Source organism: Acomys russatus, chromosome 22 (assembly GCF_903995435.1).
Source record: "Acomys russatus chromosome 22, mAcoRus1.1, whole genome shotgun sequence".
NCBI lineage: Eukaryota > Metazoa > Chordata > Mammalia > Rodentia > Muridae > Acomys > Acomys russatus.
Genome location: NC_067158.1, coordinates 36,349,136 through 36,367,926, shown reverse-complemented (window position 1 = coordinate 36,367,926; position 18,791 = coordinate 36,349,136). Strand labels below are relative to the sequence as shown.

Here is an 18,791-nt window from a genome sequence, read left to right as displayed (position 1 = left end):
CATGTTATACTCAGCTTCTTCATGTGAATGAGATCATACACTATGGCATGTTATACTCAGCTTCTTCATGTGAATGAGATCATACACTATGGCATGTTATACTCAGCTTCTTCATGTGAATGAGATCATACACTATGGCATGTTATACTCAGCTTCTTCATGTGAATGAGATCATACACTATGGCATGTTATACTCAGCTTCTTCATGTGAATGAGATCATACACTATGACATGTTATACTCAGCTTCTTCATGTGAATGAGATCATACACTATGGCATGTTATACTCAGCTTCTTCATGTGAATGAGATCATACACTATGACATGTTATACTCAGCTTCTTCATGTGAATGAGATCATACACTATGGCATGTTATACTCAGCTTCTGCATGTGAATGAGATCATACACTATGGCATGTTATACTCAGCTTCTTCATGAGAATGAGATCATACACTATGGCATGTTATACTCAGCTTCTTCATGTGAATGAGATCATACACTATGGCATGTTATACTCAGCTTCTGCATGTGAATGAGATCATACACTATGGCATGTTATACTCAGCTTCTTCATGTGAATGAGATCATACATTATGGCATGTTATACTCAGCTTCTTCATGTGAATGAGATCATACACTATGGCATGTTATACTCAGCTTCTTCATGTGAATGAGATCATACACTATGACATGTTATACTCAGCTTCTTCATGTGAATGAGATCATACACTATGGCATGTTATACTCAGCTTCTTCATGTGAATGAGATCATACACTATGACATGTTATACTCAGCTTCTGCATGTGAGTGAGATCATACACTATGACATGTTATACTCAGCTTCTTCATGTGAATGAGATCATACACTATGGCATGTTATACTCAGCTTCTTCATGTGAGTGAGATCATACACTATGGCATGTTATACTCAGCTTCTGCATGTGAATGAGATCATACACTATGGCATGTTATACTCAGCTTCTTCATGTGAATGAGATCATACACTATGACATGTTATACTCAGCTTCTTCGTGTGAATGAGATCATACACTATGGCATGTTATACTCAGCTTCTTCATGTGAATGAGATCATACACTATGGCATGTTATACTCAGCTTCTTCATGTGAATGAGATCATACACTATGGCATGTTATACTCAGCTTCTGCATGTGAATGAGATCATACACTATGGCATGTTATACTCAGCTTCTTCATGTGAGTGAGATCATACACTATGGCATGTTATACTCAGCTTCTGCATGTGAATGAGATCATACACTATGGCATGTTATACTCAGCTTCTTCATGTGAATGAGATCATACACTATGACATGTTATACTCAGCTTCTTCATGTGAATGAGATCATACACTATGGCATGTTATACTCAGCTTCTGCATGTGAGTGAGATCATACACTATGGCATGTTATACTCAGCTTCTGCATGTGAATGAGATCATACACTATGGCATGTTATACTCAGCTTCTGCATGTGAATGAGATCATACACTATGGCATGTTATACTCAGCTTCTTCATGTGAATGAGATCATACACTATGACATGTTATACTCAGCTTCTGCATGTGAGTGAGATCATACACTATGGCATGTTATACTCAGCTTCTGCATGTGAATGAGATCATACACTATGGCATGTTATACTCAGCTTCTTCATGTGAATGAGATCATACACTATGACATGTTATACTCAGCTTCTTCATGTGAATGAGATCATACACTATGGCATGTTATACTCAGCTTCTTCATGTGAGTGAGATCATACACTATGACATGTTATACTCAGCTTCTTCATGTGAATGAGATCATACACTATGGCATGTTATACTCAGCTTCTGCATGTGAATGAGATCATACACTATGGCATGTTATACTCAGCTTCTTCATGTGAATGAGATCATACACTATGGCATGTTATACTCAGCTTCTTCATGTGAATGAGATCATACACTATGACATGTTATACTCAGCTTCTTCATGTGAATGAGATCATACACTATGGCATGTTATACTCAGCTTCTTCATGTGAATGAGATCATACATTATGGCATGTTATACTCAGCTTCTTCATGTGAATGAGATCATACACTATGGCATGTTATACTCAGCTTCTTCATGTGAATGAGATCATACACTATGACATGTTATACTCAGCTTCTTCATGTGAATGAGATCATACACTATGGCATGTTATACTCAGCTTCTGCATGTGAATGAGATCATACACTATGACATGTTATACTCAGCTTCTGCATGTGAGTGAGATCATACACTATGACATGTTATACTCAGCTTCTTCATGTGAGTGAGATCATACACTATGGCATGTTATACTCAGCTTCTTCATGTGAGTGAGATCATACACTATGGCATGTTATACTCAGCTTCTGCATGTGAATGAGATCATACACTATGGCATGTTATACTCAGCTTCTTCATGTGAATGAGATCATACACTATGACATGTTATACTCAGCTTCTTCATGTGAATGAGATCATACACTATGGCATGTTATACTCAGCTTCTTCATGTGAATGAGATCATACACTATGGCATGTTATACTCAGCTTCTGCATGTGAATGAGATCATACACTATGGCATGTTATACTCAGCTTCTTCATGTGAGTGAGATCATACACTATGGCATGTTATACTCAGCTTCTGCATGTGAATGAGATCATACACTATGGCATGTTATACTCAGCTTCTTCATGTGAATGAGATCATACACTATGACATGTTATACTCAGCTTCTTCATGTGAGTGAGATCATACACTATGGCATGTTATACTCAGCTTCTGCATGTGAATGAGATCATACACTATGGCATGTTATACTCAGCTTCTGCATGTGAATGAGATCATACACTATGGCATGTTATACTCAGCTTCTTCATGTGAGTGAGATCATACACTATGGCATGTTATACTCAGCTTCTGTATGCAACATAGCTTCAGTGTTCCTGAAATTCATCATACGACAACAACTCATTATCTGTCACTCATTGTTGACATTGGGGTTCTTAGCAAGTTTGCATTATTGCAAATAAAGTTGCCGTAAAGACTCCACGTTTTTGTGGATGCTTACACTCGTTCCTCTCGTATGTAACCTAAGAGTCAAACTGGCTTGCCATAAGCGATGTGTAAAGCTGCCATACACTTTTCAAAGTGGTTGTGGCACTTTACTCTTCTACCATACATGGAAGCTCATTTCAGAATTGTCTTTGCAAAGGCTTTATGTTTTGCCCTTTATTTTACACATTCTAGTGGTGGCATAGTAGCATCTTACTGTGGCTTTAATTTGCCACAGTAAGCACGTTTTATATGCTTATTAGCTGTTCACACACACTTCTTGATACAAGAGTATTCATTCTGTTAGTCATTTGATATATTTAAGTAACTAATAGCATCGCTGTGCCAAACACTATTCTAGTCACTGGGACTTTAGCCGTGCGTGAAGCTGATAAAAATTCTTATCTCTTTTAGGGAGATAAAGTTTATGTTTTACATTAAAAGTTTTTCAGCTCATACAAAGCATGGTACTTTTGTTTAAAAGTGAAAATTCACATATCAGCAATAAGGCTAAGTTATTTGCCACATTTGTATGTCTATCAAAAAAAAAAAAAAAAAAACATGTGCTTACCCCTTTGAAGCAGAATTATGAGAAACTGCCACTCAAAAAGAATTCTGTTTCTCAGACCTCGTAACAGTTAAATCCTGCCTGTGATAACTGAGTCTCAGTGGGATGTCAGTAGGCTTACAGGACAAACCATTTTAATACTTTATTTACATCTGTGTGTGTAAGTATATTTGTGCCACAGTGCACAGGTGCTAGTTGGAGGGCAGCCTGCAGGAGCTGGCACTTTCCTTCCATCATGTGGATTCCAGGGATCGAACTCAGGGCATCATTCTTGGAGGCAAGCACTTTCACTGGCTGAGCCCTCTTGTCAGATCCTAAGCAAGATATTTTAGAAGTAAATATATTTTATCCATTGCTGGATTTTTGTTCTCATTTGTCATTTGTTGTTTTTTCTGGTTAATTATAGATGGTCACAAGTCCTGAGGGCTATGGAGCCACAAGATGGAAGGAGCCAGTCCCTCTGATTTGAAGGACCAGAGACTATGGCTTTATTATGAATAAAAAATAAATTACCATATTAAACTACTAAACTATATGGTTTCGTTCAGCAATTAGAACCACCATAATTTAGTATATTCCTTGCTAATATGGCAGGTGTTTATCTCACTAAATTTGATGTTTATTTAAAGGTAGGACCACTGCTGTTGATCTTTTACAATTGCAGAGTGTCAGAATAACAGAGAAGAAGGCAGCGACTGTATAGTCTGCCAAAAGCCAAAGCCAGTGCCTCAGAGTAATGTGAGCTCCCTGAAGCCAACCCTAGCTGTTGTAGAGTTTTTCAAAACCCTTAAATGAGGGCCTTGGAACATTGGTTGCTCTTCCACAGGAACAAGGTTCAATTCCTAGCACCCACATGGCAGTGTACCACTCTCTGGAACTCCAGTGTCATGGAGTACACATGGCGTACAGGCACATGTAAGCAGACCATCTATTCACATAAAATAATAATAAAAAAAAAAAACATGTTTAAAAAAATCATTCTTTAAAACCTTAAATGAAGAGTCTATATAAGAAGCAGGAATAGCTGTGGCTGCATTCATGTTCATAATTCCTATTATTAAAAACATTTCCTGGGCTGGAGAGATGGCTCAGAGGTTAAGAGCACCATCTGCTCTTCCAGAGGTCCCGAGTTCAATTCCCAGCAACCACAGGATGAGGAATGGGAGGTGTGGTATGGGAGAACTGTGTTTTTCCTCACTCAGTGTGATGCTTGAGTGTGCAGTGGCTCAGAATCTTGCTTTAAATCCAGGTGTGATGTCTGTGGGAGGGAGAGCTGAAGACTAACAAGAGAGTTGGGAGGTAGGCTGCATTCTTTCTTTTGCTCATGTTTGAATATTATACCTTATGAACATACTACCTATTACAAAAATGTTTTTAAATGCAATTATTTATAAATGTCTCCTAAGAACTGATTGGCCAAGGAAGACAAACTACTGAGTTTGAACAAAATTGCCACAAAGTCTCTTCCACAAATTGGTGGATCTGATTGCACAGTAGTTCCTTTAACTTAGGAAGAATATGTACTGAAATCCTCCCCCTGTGTTCATAAAGTTCTTCAGGTGCTTAAATTATAGCAACTATTAAACTTGGCATTGAAATTAAACTAAGCTTAAAACCGGACTTCTGAATCACAAACTTCAAGACGGGAAAAGTAATTTTAAAAATATTCAAGTTTCTGTTGCTTCGTTTAAAATATCAGCGTAGTGATCACAACATATTAGTAAGCTACAATATTTCAAAAGCTTCATCAAATGACTGGTGCCGTGGGAGCTCAAAGATCTCTGCCTGACCGAGTCAGTCCAGGGCTGCATGGGAATCAGGAACTGTAACTTGCGCCAAAGCGTGAAGACTGGTGCAACTGGAATAGGAAAAGGGTTGGGGGGTGGGGCGTTGTAGCACAAGAAGACTGCTGAGGCAGTGGTCAGATCTGGAGAGAGAAATTAAGAAATAGCAATTTGGGGGTAGAGAATGGCTCAAAGGAGATGAGCACTGGCTGTTGTAGAGGACCCAGGTTCAATTCCCAGCATCCACACAGCTGCTCCCAACCATCTGTAATTCCCTTCTGGACTCCAAGCACATGTGGTTCACAGACATAGCTACAGGCAAAACACTCCCTCCCCCTCCCCCAACACACACACACACATTACATTTTAAATTCATTTAAAAAGATGTGGCCATTTCAATATTCAACCGTATATCAACTATATTACCAATACTTTATTGCATTTAAATATTTGCTTTTCCATTCAGTGAAGAACATTTACATTTGTTACAAACCGAACTAGAAAGTTTCAGGTCTGTTCCCCCTTTGGGTGTTGGAGAGTTTCATTTATTTGAATTCTAGAAAAAGACCAGAAATAAAACTATGGTTTGTTGGTTTGTTTTGTTTTGTTTGTTTGTTTTTCAAGACAGAGTTTCTCTGGGTAGCCTTGCCTGTCCTGGGCTCACTTTGTAGATCAGGCTGACTTCGAACTCATAGCATCTGCCTGCCTCTGCCTCCTGAGTGCTGGGATTACAGGTGTGCGCTCTGTGTACTCTGTCAAGTATATCTTGCAATTGTGTTTCCCACTGAGGAGGTGCGTGTGCCAGTGCCTGACTCTCTTTTTTCACTGTTCGCACCTGTTGCCACTAGCACAATTTTAAGATAGGAAGCTAGAAGCAATGATATTACCAAATACTTAGAGGCAGCTGTTCCCAAAACAAATTGTGATCCTCCTAGTGATCATTTTTTTCCTCTTTTTGAAATTTTTATTAATTATTCGCTTTACATCCCAGCCACAGCCCCCTTCCTCCTCTCCTCCTGGTCCCACCCTCCCTCCCTGTTCCCTCTATCCCTTCTCCCGACCCCTCAGAGAAGAGGAGCCCCGTCCTCCCCAGGATGTAAAGTCAAATCAGGACTGAGTTTCCCCTGTGGCCTGGCCAGGCAGCCCCCCACCAGGGGAAAGTGATGGAAAAGCAGAGTCCATGTCTCAGCCCCCATTGCCTTTACTAGGAGTCCTAGGATAAAGCCTAAGATCCTCTTGGTTGCTAATCTGGGTGCTGTGTAAAGCTTGAGGAAGTGCGTAGGAATCCACAGCTGTAGTATCAGTGTCTATCTTTCATAAGCAGCTGCTTGCTATTTGTAATCGCCCGGCTTGATCAAATAGTTAACTTTTCTCACCTACAAAATTGAGTACTGTCACCTGTAGTACGGAGGGCGACAAGTTTATAAAATAAAACATTAGCCATGCAAACTCAAAATGGTGACACTATTCACACTTCAGAAAAAAAAAAAAATCTGGCCAGGGTTCTGTCATGTTTCCAAAGTCCACTGCTTAGAATCCAAGAAAGCCAGAAGGGTTTTGACTCCCCACCCATCTCCTTCTCAAACTGTGGCAGCATCTTCAAAATGTGCAGGATTCAGCCTCAGGTCTGGCCCAGGTAATGGCAGGCGATTGATTGGTAGCTTTCACTGGATAGGCTTGGCTTTTCAGACCCCGCCCCGCCTTGCCCACCTCTGATTCTCTCTGTCCCTTCCTTTCCTATATACCCGCTGACTTTTTCGTCTGTGCTGCTAACCCTAACCCTCCTGTGAATTATGTGCGCCCTCCCCGAAGTTTCTGTCACTATTGACCTTTGAGTTGACATTGCTGGAGATCTCTCTAGCATTCCGCACCTCGGGGAAGGGGCTCCCAATTAGTCCCGCTATGTGGTTCTGAGGTTCCAGCACTATCCCATTTTGAGCTCCGGATCCCGACTTCTTTGAATCAGAGCGTAGCTCCCCCACCCCGACCCCTGCCCTTCAATATCCCGCCTCCTACCTTTGCCCTCGGCTCTAAGCACCAGAACTGCAGGCATTGGACCCGCTGCCTCACCCCTCCCATCTACTACTACCAATTCACAGGATTTTAGGATATTTTCATTCTGATTTGCCAGTCTGTTAGGTATTAAGGCCGGGATTTCTTCCTCTTGGCTTGGGCTATCCACCTCGGGCTGGGTCGCTCACAACGGAGTTAGGAGCCCCGCGGCACTCAGTTGCCCAAGAAAACTAGCTGCCCAGGGCAACTCCCTGCCCCAACACCCTTCAGAAGCTGTCCTCTTGCAGGTGTAACCCGCACCCTCCCGGAAGCATCTGCAGCTTGAAAACCCACGTGCAGGGAGGCAGCGATACGCTGCAGGGTGCGGGTGCCCGTGAGCCAGCTAGCCTGCGAACGAGCACGAGCAGAGGAGGGTGGGTGCGTGAGTGGGCCAGGGAGGGAGACACCTCCGGAAAGGGAGCCACGCGGCTGTGCTGGCAGGACTGCAGTGCCGCCTCTCTGGAGAAAGCCCTCACGACCGCGTTCGCACGCACGCACGTGCACACGGCCAGCAGTGAGAGCCGGGAGTCAGAGCTTTTCAGTGCAGGGCTCCTTAAAGCGATGGCATCTGCCCTCAACAGCAAAATTCACCCTCCAGGAAACTGCGGGAGCTCTAAAGCGGATGCCCGCGGAGGCTCGGGCTGGAAAATGGACTGCGATCCCGAGATGCACGTGAAAATGTGCAAGAAAATCGCTCAGCTTACCAAGGTAAGGCGGGGCGCTGCGGGAGGACCAGCTGTGCGCCAAGGGGCACCCAGAGTAGGGGTGGGAGTGCATACGCACCCCACGGGAGACCCGCACCGAATCCCGACAAACTTTGTCTCTGATACCGAGGAAGGTGTCCTATATCTGGGTGAAGTGACCTTCTGGAGAAGGCGTTTGGAAACAGCATACAGGATCTTTGCCAAGGAAACTCCTGCAGTCTGCTTGCTAAGCAGGTGGGCTGTGTTTCCCTAAGCCCCAAGGTGAGAGAGAGGGAGGAGGGGAGAAGGAGAAGGAGAAGGAGAGGGGGAGAGAGGAGAGAGAGAGAGAGAGAGAGAGAGAGAGAGAGAGAGAGAGAGAGAGAGAGAGAGAGATCATGTTCCCTTGCCAACCCTGCTCAAGTCATCGTGCCTGGAATGTTGTGATTTTATTCTGTGCTTCACAGCTGGGGAGATCATGTGAATCCTATTTAAATAAGATTCCCTTCTTCCTCTGTTCAACAAATATTTGAGTCATTTGTCATTTTTTGAGTGCTAGCCCCCCGCCCCCCCTTGTATGGCATCATACTAAACCTGGAAGGCAGCCCAGGGGACTTACTATCAAACTGACTACAGGCATGTGTAGGAGCATAAACGGGAAAAGGTAGGACTCAGTATATAATTGTAGTGATGGAAGAGACCTTGGAAGATCAGCCAGCCCATCTCCCTACTTCATCTCAGGGTCTTGGTTGAATATATCCAGGTTGAAAAAAAAAAAAAAAAGAATATATCCAGGTTGTGTGTCTGAGATGCTGCCAATGCAAGTTGTTAATCCTTTGCAATTTCCCAGTTAGGTAACTCCTCACAGATTCCCTCCACAGGTCTGTAGATGAAGAACATCCCTCCCTGCCTTTCCTGTAGTGTTGGAGTGGATTAAATGAGTGGTTTACTTGGGATTTCCCTTTTGGCCTCAAACTCCTAGCGCAATGTTTAATAACCAGTAAAGACCAGCCCCAGGCTTTGTCCTAGAATGTGACGAAGGGCATGCTCTGCTTTCTTCCCTAAACCTGGTCCTCTCACTACCACAACTCCTTTTCTGAAGGATGGATAGACGTCCTTACCACACTGCTTTGCCAAAAGGAAGACAACGCAGGCCTGAAACGGCACCGCTAGCTGTCTTCTCCTCCCCTCCCGTCAACTTCTTCTGTGCTTGGCACATGAGCCTGTCTCCAGACGGTCGCCTCTTGGAAGCCTTGGCTTGTGCCGCTATGTCTAACCCACAGTTATCAAATAGCACCATTCCAAACCTGCACTTTAGTTTACTATAAAAAAAATTCATCTCAGTACCTGGAAAGGCAGTTATAGTATTGGCACCTTCCCTGCCTTCAAAACGCTAAAGTGTTTTTGGAGGGAAGCAAGCCTTGAAAATAGCAAGAGAGATTTAAATCACATAACAAGCGCTGCGTGTGATACTTCAAGTTATGCCTTCTGTGAACGTAGAGACAATAGGCATGTCCTTGTGTGCAGAAACAAGGGACACCTTATGAAATCATCCTTGAATTGTGATACTGATGATTTATGGAGTGCCTGCTGTATTTGAATTATTCAATTGTATTTATTTGTTGTTCAATGTAGTTACCCTGTGGCCTTTTGGGGAACTGGAGTTACTGGTGACTGAGAGCCACTGGTTGCCAGGAATCAAACTCAGATCCTCTGGAAAAGCAGCAAGTACTGTTAACCACTGGGCCAGCTCTCCAGTCCCATATACTAAATATTGGTGCCATAAAACCTAGGCACCTCCTGCCCTGCCTGGTAGAGTCATTTTGGAAAAGAGACTCTTTAATTGAGAAATGCCTCTATAAGATTACCCTGTAGGCAGGCAAGTCTGTAGTACATTTTTAGAAATTACAGTTGGTGGGTCTAGCTGACCGTGGGTGGTGCTATCCCTGGGCAGATAGCCGTGGCTACCATAAGAAAGCAGGCTGGGCAAGCCAGTAATTCCTCAATGGCCTCTGCTTTAGTTTCTGCCTCCGGGTTCCTTCCCTGACTTCCTTCCATGACAGACCACCAATAGTAAGACATAAACCCTTTCTTCTCCAAGTCGCTTAGGGTGGTTGTGTTTTATCACAGCAATAGAAACCCTAAGGAAACCATAGCCCCTGCTTGTGTGGTATGTCAAGCACATAAACAGGTCATTTTCATGTATTTGGGTAGTGATTTAACTCACTAATATTTATGAGCTTCCTATTTTGCTAAGCCATGAAGATCCACTGATATAGAAGGCAGACACCATGCCTGGTCCATAAGTAGCAATACTTCTCAGAGCAGAGTTTATTCTCCATTATAAATCACGACTGAGCCTTACTATGTAGTGCCTCTCATTACCACTTTTCATGCTAATTTCATAAAGTAAAAGTTTGATTTCTGATGAGCCACTCTTTTTTTTTTTTTTTTTTTTTTTTTTTGCCTACTGTTTGCATATTTTCTATGTTCGTAGTTTTTCAGTGAGATTTTCTTTGATAGGTGAATTTAATTCAGGTGATTAACAATATTCTTCCATCATGTTTGTGGTTTTTCTTTGTCATTCTTTTTTCTTTCTTTCTTAGTCTCTATTCCCATGTTCTGTAAGATTAGTAAAATGATTTCTATTCTATGAGTGGTTTGAGAGCCTGGGGCTTTATTCAACTCAGTCACAGAATTTTCTTTAGTATTTCAACATAGTTACTTAACTATGATGTTTCCTATTAAAGTTATTTAAGTGAATTTTCCTATAAAAGAGCTTCCTTCACCTGTTAATGTAATTCAACATGTTTTTAGTAAATTTGTTCTCCAACTAGACTTTTTTGTGAATCGTTGGCTACAAGTCCATCTTGTATGCACATTTGAACTTAGATTCTATCCACACCCCCATCACTAAGGAACCTTTTATTATTTTCTGTCATTTTCCAAAAGAATTACTTATTTAATTATTTTTTGTGTATAGGTGTCTGGGTAAGTATATACACATGCTGTGTGTGCACATGGCGACGGCCAGGAGACCATCAAGTGTCCTTTATCACTCCCTGCCTAATCTTCTGAGGCAAGGTCTGTCCCTGAACCAAGAGGCTCTAGTTTTCTCATCTGGGCTGGCAGCAAGCAAGGCTCACTTCTCCTTTTATCTCTAGTCATTTCAGAGCTGGTGTCACACCTTGGTGTATGGGTGCTGGGATTTGAACTCTGGTTCTCATGGCTGTTCAGCAAATGTTCTTAGCCACTGAGCCATCTCTCCAGCCAAAATATGCTGGTTTGTCTCTTCTAGGCATTTCACATAAATGAAATAATATACTATTTAATCATCATTTCTGGCTTTTTTCTTTGAGGACCATTCATGTTCTAGCAAATATCATCAATTCACTTCTTTTCATTTTTCATGCATATATCTCTTATATAATTATCTCACGTTTTGTTCATCTACTCACCAGTTGATAATTCTGGATTCTACTTTTTATGCCTATCATGATCTGCATTGCTATGAACACTTTAAATTCTTATGCAAGCCTTTATGTGCCTTTGCATACATGCTTAAAAGTAAAATTGTTCATTTCTCTGCTAAATTTCTGTTTAGCTTTCTAAGAAATTAGGAAGTTTCCCCCCAGGCCATTGTATCATTCTGCGTTTTCCAGCTCACTTTTTAGGCAAAATTTCCTAGTACATACCCCTATTCCAAATTCTGACACGACAGTCAAGGACAATTCCGGGCTTTGCTGGGTATTCAACTCTCACTCTTAGTGCTTATTTTTAATTCTTAACGGATGCATAAAATCTGTACATACTTGTGAGATACAGTGTGATGTTTCAAGTGTGCAGTTGGGATAGCAGTGTCTCCGTCACCTCAGCTCTTTGCTGTTTCTTTGTGGTGAGACTATGCAACCTCTTCTCTGGCTATTTTGTTGTTTGCCGTAGTTACCCTGTGGTTCTCCGGAACACTGCAAGCTGTCCCATCTGCCCCAACTGTCCCTCTGTATGCAATAAGTAGCCTCTGTCCTCCCTCTGGCCTCTTCTTAGCCTCTGGGAACCACAATTCTAGTTTCCACCTTCTCGAAACTAATTGTTTTGGCTGCTACATGTAAGAACGTGCAGTTCATAAGTGAAGTACCTGTCTTTCTGTGTCTAACTTGTTTCCGTTACCATCATGCCTTCCTGCTCCATCCCTAAAGCCCCACATGGCGGGACCTCATTCTGTTTTGTGAGTGGATGGTACTCTGTTGTGTGTAGAGAACACATTTTCTCTGCTCATCCATCTGCGGACACTTGGGTGTGTTTCATGTCTTGGCTTTTGTGAATACACATTCATTCCCCTGAAATGTCTTGTCTCTAAAAGTTGGATCATATTTATTTTTAAGTTCTACTTTCTCTTTAAAAAAAAAAAAAAAAAAAGCCCTTGAAAACCTTTTTATTTTAAATGTGTTTATGATATGGTGATTCCTTTTTCTTATCCATTTCTCTAGAAGTTGATATAGTAACGGGCACAGAATAGAAACTTGCTAAATTTGTTAAATTAAATTAAATTTTCTTGCGTGTATGGGGCTGGAGAGGTGGCTCAGTGGTTACTTGTGCTGCCTGCTTTTCAGAGGACAAAGGCTTGAATCCCAGACCCATGCGGACCCTTGCAGCCATCAGTAACTCCAGTCCCAGGGGTTTTTACGCCTTCTTCTGGCCTATGGGAGCAGTCCTCATGCAGGGTACACATGCTTACATGCAGGCAAAACAGCCATATGCATTTTTTTAAGTTCTTCCCATATATTTGCTTACGATTTCTTTCATTATACTGATTCCTAAGAAAATGTAGTTATATGTCTCCTAAAATAATAAAGTCCTTAATTTTATGTCATGGTAACATACTGCTGGCAATCTAGCAAGTAAATAATCAAATGATCCAAACCTCCAAAATGCACATGAAAACCACCTGGAGAGCTTTTTAGCAGCGTAGCAGTCTGGTGGGTGTTACAGCGCAGATCCCAGCTACTTGAGAGGCTGAGGGTGAGGCAAGCAGGTTACAAGTTCAAGGCATGCCCTGGCTACAAAAGCCTAGGCAACTTAGTTAGCCTTGTCTCAAATTAAAATTTTTTAAAAGCCAGGATGTAAGTCAATGGTAGTGTGCTTACCTAGCATACACAAGGTCCTAGATCAATTGATCTCTAGTAAAGCACGCGCGCGTGCGCACGCGCGCACACACACACACACACACACACAAAACAAGCACACATGCATGCACACACACGTGTTCACCAACTGCAGTGGTGATCCTAAACTGGATTCTACCCTGGTGATTTGATATGAGGCTTCCTAGGATAGAAGTTGTTTCAACCCAGTGTGTGCCAGCGAATCGTAAGCCTAGCAGCTGTTTGACTTCCTACCCTGAGCCTGCTGCGCTGCAGAAGGTGAACAGAGCCCAGTAAACTGTTACCCCAGTAAACTAGAGACCGGCAAGGCCTTCTCTGGCCTTGGAAGCAATAGGTGTGATGCCTTTGCCAAGGGCATCCTCCTTCACAGGCTGCCATTTGAGCCCCACGTTTTCCTGACTTAAAGGAGTCGAAATTTTTATTGCACCCTCTGACTTGACTCTGTCCACTTCTCTAAAACTATTTCTGTGCTTGCAGAAGCTTGTTTGGGGACAGATGTTTAAGCAGTTGTACTTTGAAAACTACAGATCTGTTTTAACAAGCCCACTCTGTTGGAATCTTGAAATGTCATGATATAACCTGTGATATAAAGACTTCTGGCTGTTTTCTGCATCATACTGTAAGACAGTGTAAGGTGCTCCCGAAGCTGAGTGTCTTTGAACCCTACTAAGATGTTTCAACTTTGCATTGTGCTTCTAGTCTTCTCCCTCCTCCCCCATCTCCACTCCGCAGCCTTGGTTCAGTCTTTTCTTCACACAGCAGCAACCAGGGTGATCTCAAACCCTCCCACATTCCTGGTAGAAATACAGAATGATGTGGCCACTTCAGGAAAGTATTCAATGGTTTCCTGAATAGTTGAACACAATGCTCAACTATATTCCCAAGTACCCAAGAGAAATGAAAATACCTGTCTCCATTTAAATTGGTAAATAGATGTTCATAGAAAGACTGTTTATTATATTGCTAAAAAAACAAAACAAACTAAATGTATGTCAACCAAAAGGTAGGTGAATAAATTATACGAAATGCACTGTTGGTGGGTATGCGTGCTGAGGAGTGAAATGCATATAGGATACTGGGAATGGCTAAGGGCTTCCTCCTCCTCCTCCTCCCCCTCCTCCTCCTCCTCCTCCTCTTTTTTTAAAAATCTCACTATGTAGCCTCAGCTGACCTATAACCCACTGTGTAGACCTGGCTGGTGTCAAACTCACAGAGATCCACCTCCCTGTGCCTGCTGGGTGCTGTGATTAAAGGCATGTGCCACCTTATTCAGCCTAAGGGTTTCATTTGAGGGTTAAAAAAAATGTTCTGGAATTGATGTGATGTGATGTAAGTGCCATTTAGCTATATAAGGATAAGTTGCCTGGTATAAAAATTATATCCTCATAAAACCATTAAGAATAGAAACAAAACATGGAGTTATGTCTGCCTCATTTTAAAATGTAGTTCTGAACCAATTCCTTATGACTTTACCCTTCCCGCCCCCCCACCACCACCACCACCAAAACCAAAACCAAAACAGTCTACTTCTATACTCCATTTCTACCTCTAGACTCTAGTTCAAGTTTTCACTTCTGGCCCTCAACTCCTGCTGTGACATCTTCATTGATTACTTGCACCCCTTATATTGTTGCAATAACGATCTTTTAGTAGGAACCAAAGCACATAATTATAAAATGTAAAACTCAATAATGGTTTCTTTCGAAGCAAAAATTCAGTTTCACTTAGAATAAAATGTGTTCATCTATAATAAAGTATTTACCATGATCACTTGAGGTGGCGATTTCCTACCCCTAAATGTTATCTCCTCTACCACAACAGCCTTCCCTCAAGCCCCCAAGAGTAGCACCTGTTTTTATGTCTGAATGTGAAATGTTGCCCAAAATGTTGTCCAAAATGTTGCTCATGTGTTTGAACTGTTTGAGGAGGTTATGAATCCTTTAGGAAGTAGAGCTTAGTCGGAGGAAGTGGGTCACTCGGGGCAGTCTTAAGGTTTTATAGCTAGGCTCTACTTTCAGTTTCTTCTCTGCTTCCGGGGTGGGGATGCAAAGTGATCAGACATCTTCCTGTTTCCTCTTCCATGCCTTCTCTGCCTGCTGCCATGTTTTCCCCAGAACGAGTGCCTATATCCCTCTGGAAATATAAGCCAAAACAGACCTTTTCTACCTTAAGTTGGTTTTGCTCAGGGTATTTTATTGCAGCAACATGAAACTAAGACACTTATAAGAAAACATCTCTATTATTTTTCCAACATTGGTGTATTTCATATGGAGAATGAGAATATAGCATGCATATGGATCAGTCTGAGTTCTTACTGCTTCTAAACCATCTGAACCCACTTGCTAGTTTTTTTTTCCTTTCTAACACTGATTTGATACTATATTGGTTTTGTTTGGTGTGGGAGGGGGGAGTGTTGTTTTGTTAGCATCTTGCCTTTTTTAGGACTATGATAAGCCTTCAGCAAAAACTTTCTAGTCACATAAATATATACTTGATGAAATCTAGCATTAAATTGCATAATTACAATAATAAGTAAAGCTGGTATAAACAGGCAATTCTAGACCCCCCCCCCAAAAAAAAAAGGATGAAGGGTATCCATTTTCTAAACGAGGACTGAATGGAGACTTGTGAAACATCATCTATTATTTGTGTACAGAAATAAATGACCATGATAACAGTTTACTGAGAGAACTGGGAAAGCCTTGAATGATCTGAATGGTCACAGAATCTCCTAGAAACGGCCCCTGCCAGCACTTTGTGCTTGATTCCAGCCTTTTCTCACTGTAGTGAATAATACAAAGACTTTCCTGTTGATTCTCTGCTGTGCACACTTACCAGCTTCTTTCCTCAAAGTTGACTCCTTTAGCTGAGCTCGCCATTGGTATAAGTAGGTGCCTGTGAAGATGAGGAAGACTGGAATGAAGTAACACAGAAAAAGAAATAGCAACTGATACTTCAAACAATCCCCAGGAAAACATATCCTAAGAACCAGATCTGCTCACTGTAGACCTTACCTTTCAAGAAGACATTTGTTAAAACTCTCTTCGCGCATAATCTAAACACAAGACCAGATCTATGGGGGGAACATGCTATAGTTACAAAAACAATAGCATCATTTTGTTGTTGTTGTTGTTGCTTTGTTTTTTGAGACAGGGTCTCTCTCTGTATCCATCACTATCCTAGAACTCACTATACCAGACTTTCCTCAGACTCACAGAGATCGCCCAGCCTCTGCCTCCTGAGTGCTGGGATTAAAGGTGTTTGCCACCACATCCAGCTGACATCATTACTTTCAAACTACTTTGACATAATCACAACCCAGGCTGTTGGCTCACCTTCTGACAGTTTAATGAACTTATTTTGAAGCTACTTAGTGTATTGTGAGCTCCAGGGAAAGAGAATATACCTGGAACAAATACCCTCAAGTAAATTAAAGTATCAGAGAAACAAATGCCATTCTCATATTTCAGAGGCTGATAAAAGCAAACATACTAGCAATTATCTGAGGGGCAAAATATTGGCATTAAAGCAAGAAGCAGAAAAGACCCACTTTTGCATCTTTGGTATCATCATTGAAAACAGTGGTTTTTTTCTAGACTTCCGAGGCCTAACCTGCTGGATTCCGAACAAGCACTGTGTATGTAGCTTTGCTCCTTGGCCTCTAGAATCATGGTTTGTTAAGATACAAGGACATAAGATCATCAGCTTGCCTTTTTGCCATGTTCTTGGTGGATATTGTTTTCTCTTGATACTTCTAATCATAGAAGACTAAATCAAAAAATCTCTCTCTCTCTCACACACACACACACATGTGTACACACACACACACACACACACACACACACACGTATGTCACCAGAATCAACCAGTTTGAGAACTCACATTTTAAGTAAGCTCCTACAGTTTGCAGACTACAGTTTGATCATCTTCCACTTTAAACTACCAACAGCTTGTAACACACTGCTGGAACTCATTCAGTAGTGTGACCTGATGGCTTTAAAATGCCAGATGAGGAAGTTTCTAATACATCTTTAGTGCCACCATTGATGTCAGGGCTCAGGGTAAACTAGTAAGATCAAGATTTTTTAAAAAGGTGTGTGGGGGGGTGGGACATGTAAATAGAATTCCAATTGGAAAGGCACGTTAAGTCACTCCTGTGTACCAGCTCCCTGTGAACAGCAAGAGATGCACAGAGAGCTGGTGGAGCTCCTGCACCACGCGTATTGCACGCGCCTCTGTGCTTTGGTGAACTGTTCTCCCGTAGAAGCACAATTTGGAAGTGTCTTGTGGAGTAACACTTGATGATGAATATGCTGCTCTGTGAAGCGGGGAACCTCTGAATAACAACAGGCTTTTATTTTGCTGTGTAAATATGTAGATTTGGGCTCAGAGCTAAGTAGCTCCTGGCAGTTAAAAGGGGAGGGGAGTAAGGGGAAAATGGGAGGGAGGGAGGAATGGGAGGATACAAGGGATGGGAGAACAATTGAGATGTAATATGAACAAACTAATAAAATATATTTTAAAAAGGAAAAAAGATTTAACACAAACATCCCCCCCCCCATCTTTCTGCACTTGTGCGCAAACCAGCTTGAAAAAATGTCTCTCGGTCAGTTTCAGATTTTGCAGATGAGGTTGCAATGGATTTAGGGCAGAAATGTTTGTAGATAACAGCACATAGATAGGTGGTAGGGAGTGAGGTGATGGAGGCGCGGCGTATTTAAATTTTGAAACCTAAGTTTATCTAGATCAGAGTTTGGTTAAAGCCAAGCCAGTTCCAAGGGAGGGAGAAAAAACCCGTTTTGGGTTTTGTTCATTTTCCTGCCAGGGCAGTCTGTCCTTGAAAAGCATGGCCCCCAAACATCCGCTTTTCCCTGCACTTGCAAGCTCATTAATGGCATGTTCCCAGAGACCCAGAAATAGCAAATTCCATTAAAAGGCTTATCATTAAATACAATGCTGCTCTTTATGTAGGAGAAGGATGGCCTCTGAATAAGAGTCCATTAGGGCTGTGGGCTGGAAAAATTAGGTCAGCTTTCTTTTAAGGGAGAAATTAATACAGCAGGCAAGAGCCAGCAATACTGCCAACATTCATCTTGCAAAGCTTTTCCTCTTTGTGCTGCCAAAGTGCATTCATCCAGACTTGCTATTCCTGTCGTCAGCCACTGGGAGCAAGGCTCATTTGTCCTGTGGAAGACGATCATATTATCTGATAACAACCTAAATAAATATGAGAGGAAAAATTAGAACCAAGTATAGCCCCCCTCCCCTCGCTCTGTGTGTGTGTGTGTGTGTGTGTGTGTGTGTGTGTGTGTGTGTCTTGTCTGTCTGTCTGTCTGTCTATATAATCTAAACCAAGGCATAGAAAAGCAAAACAAGCCAGTAACTGACCTTTCTCTCCTTTGGAGGCTCCTAATGTCAGTTCTTATTGCTGAATCCAGAGGTACTGCCA

At 41.9% G+C, this 18,791-nt stretch overlaps 1 protein-coding gene across 1 annotated transcript in view; it reads left to right on the top strand.

Moving 5' to 3' along the window:
- The first annotated feature begins 8,025 nt into the window (after positions 1–8,025).
- Fam184b (family with sequence similarity 184 member B) overlaps positions 8,026–18,791 on the top strand; it is a 105,293-nt gene continuing 94,527 nt past the window's right edge. The window contains exon 1 of the mRNA XM_051165126.1: positions 8,026–8,208. Within this exon, the coding sequence (XP_051021083.1) occupies positions 8,062–8,208 (147 nt within the window). The 5' untranslated portion in view covers positions 8,026–8,061. The remainder of the gene's footprint in view (positions 8,209–18,791) is intronic.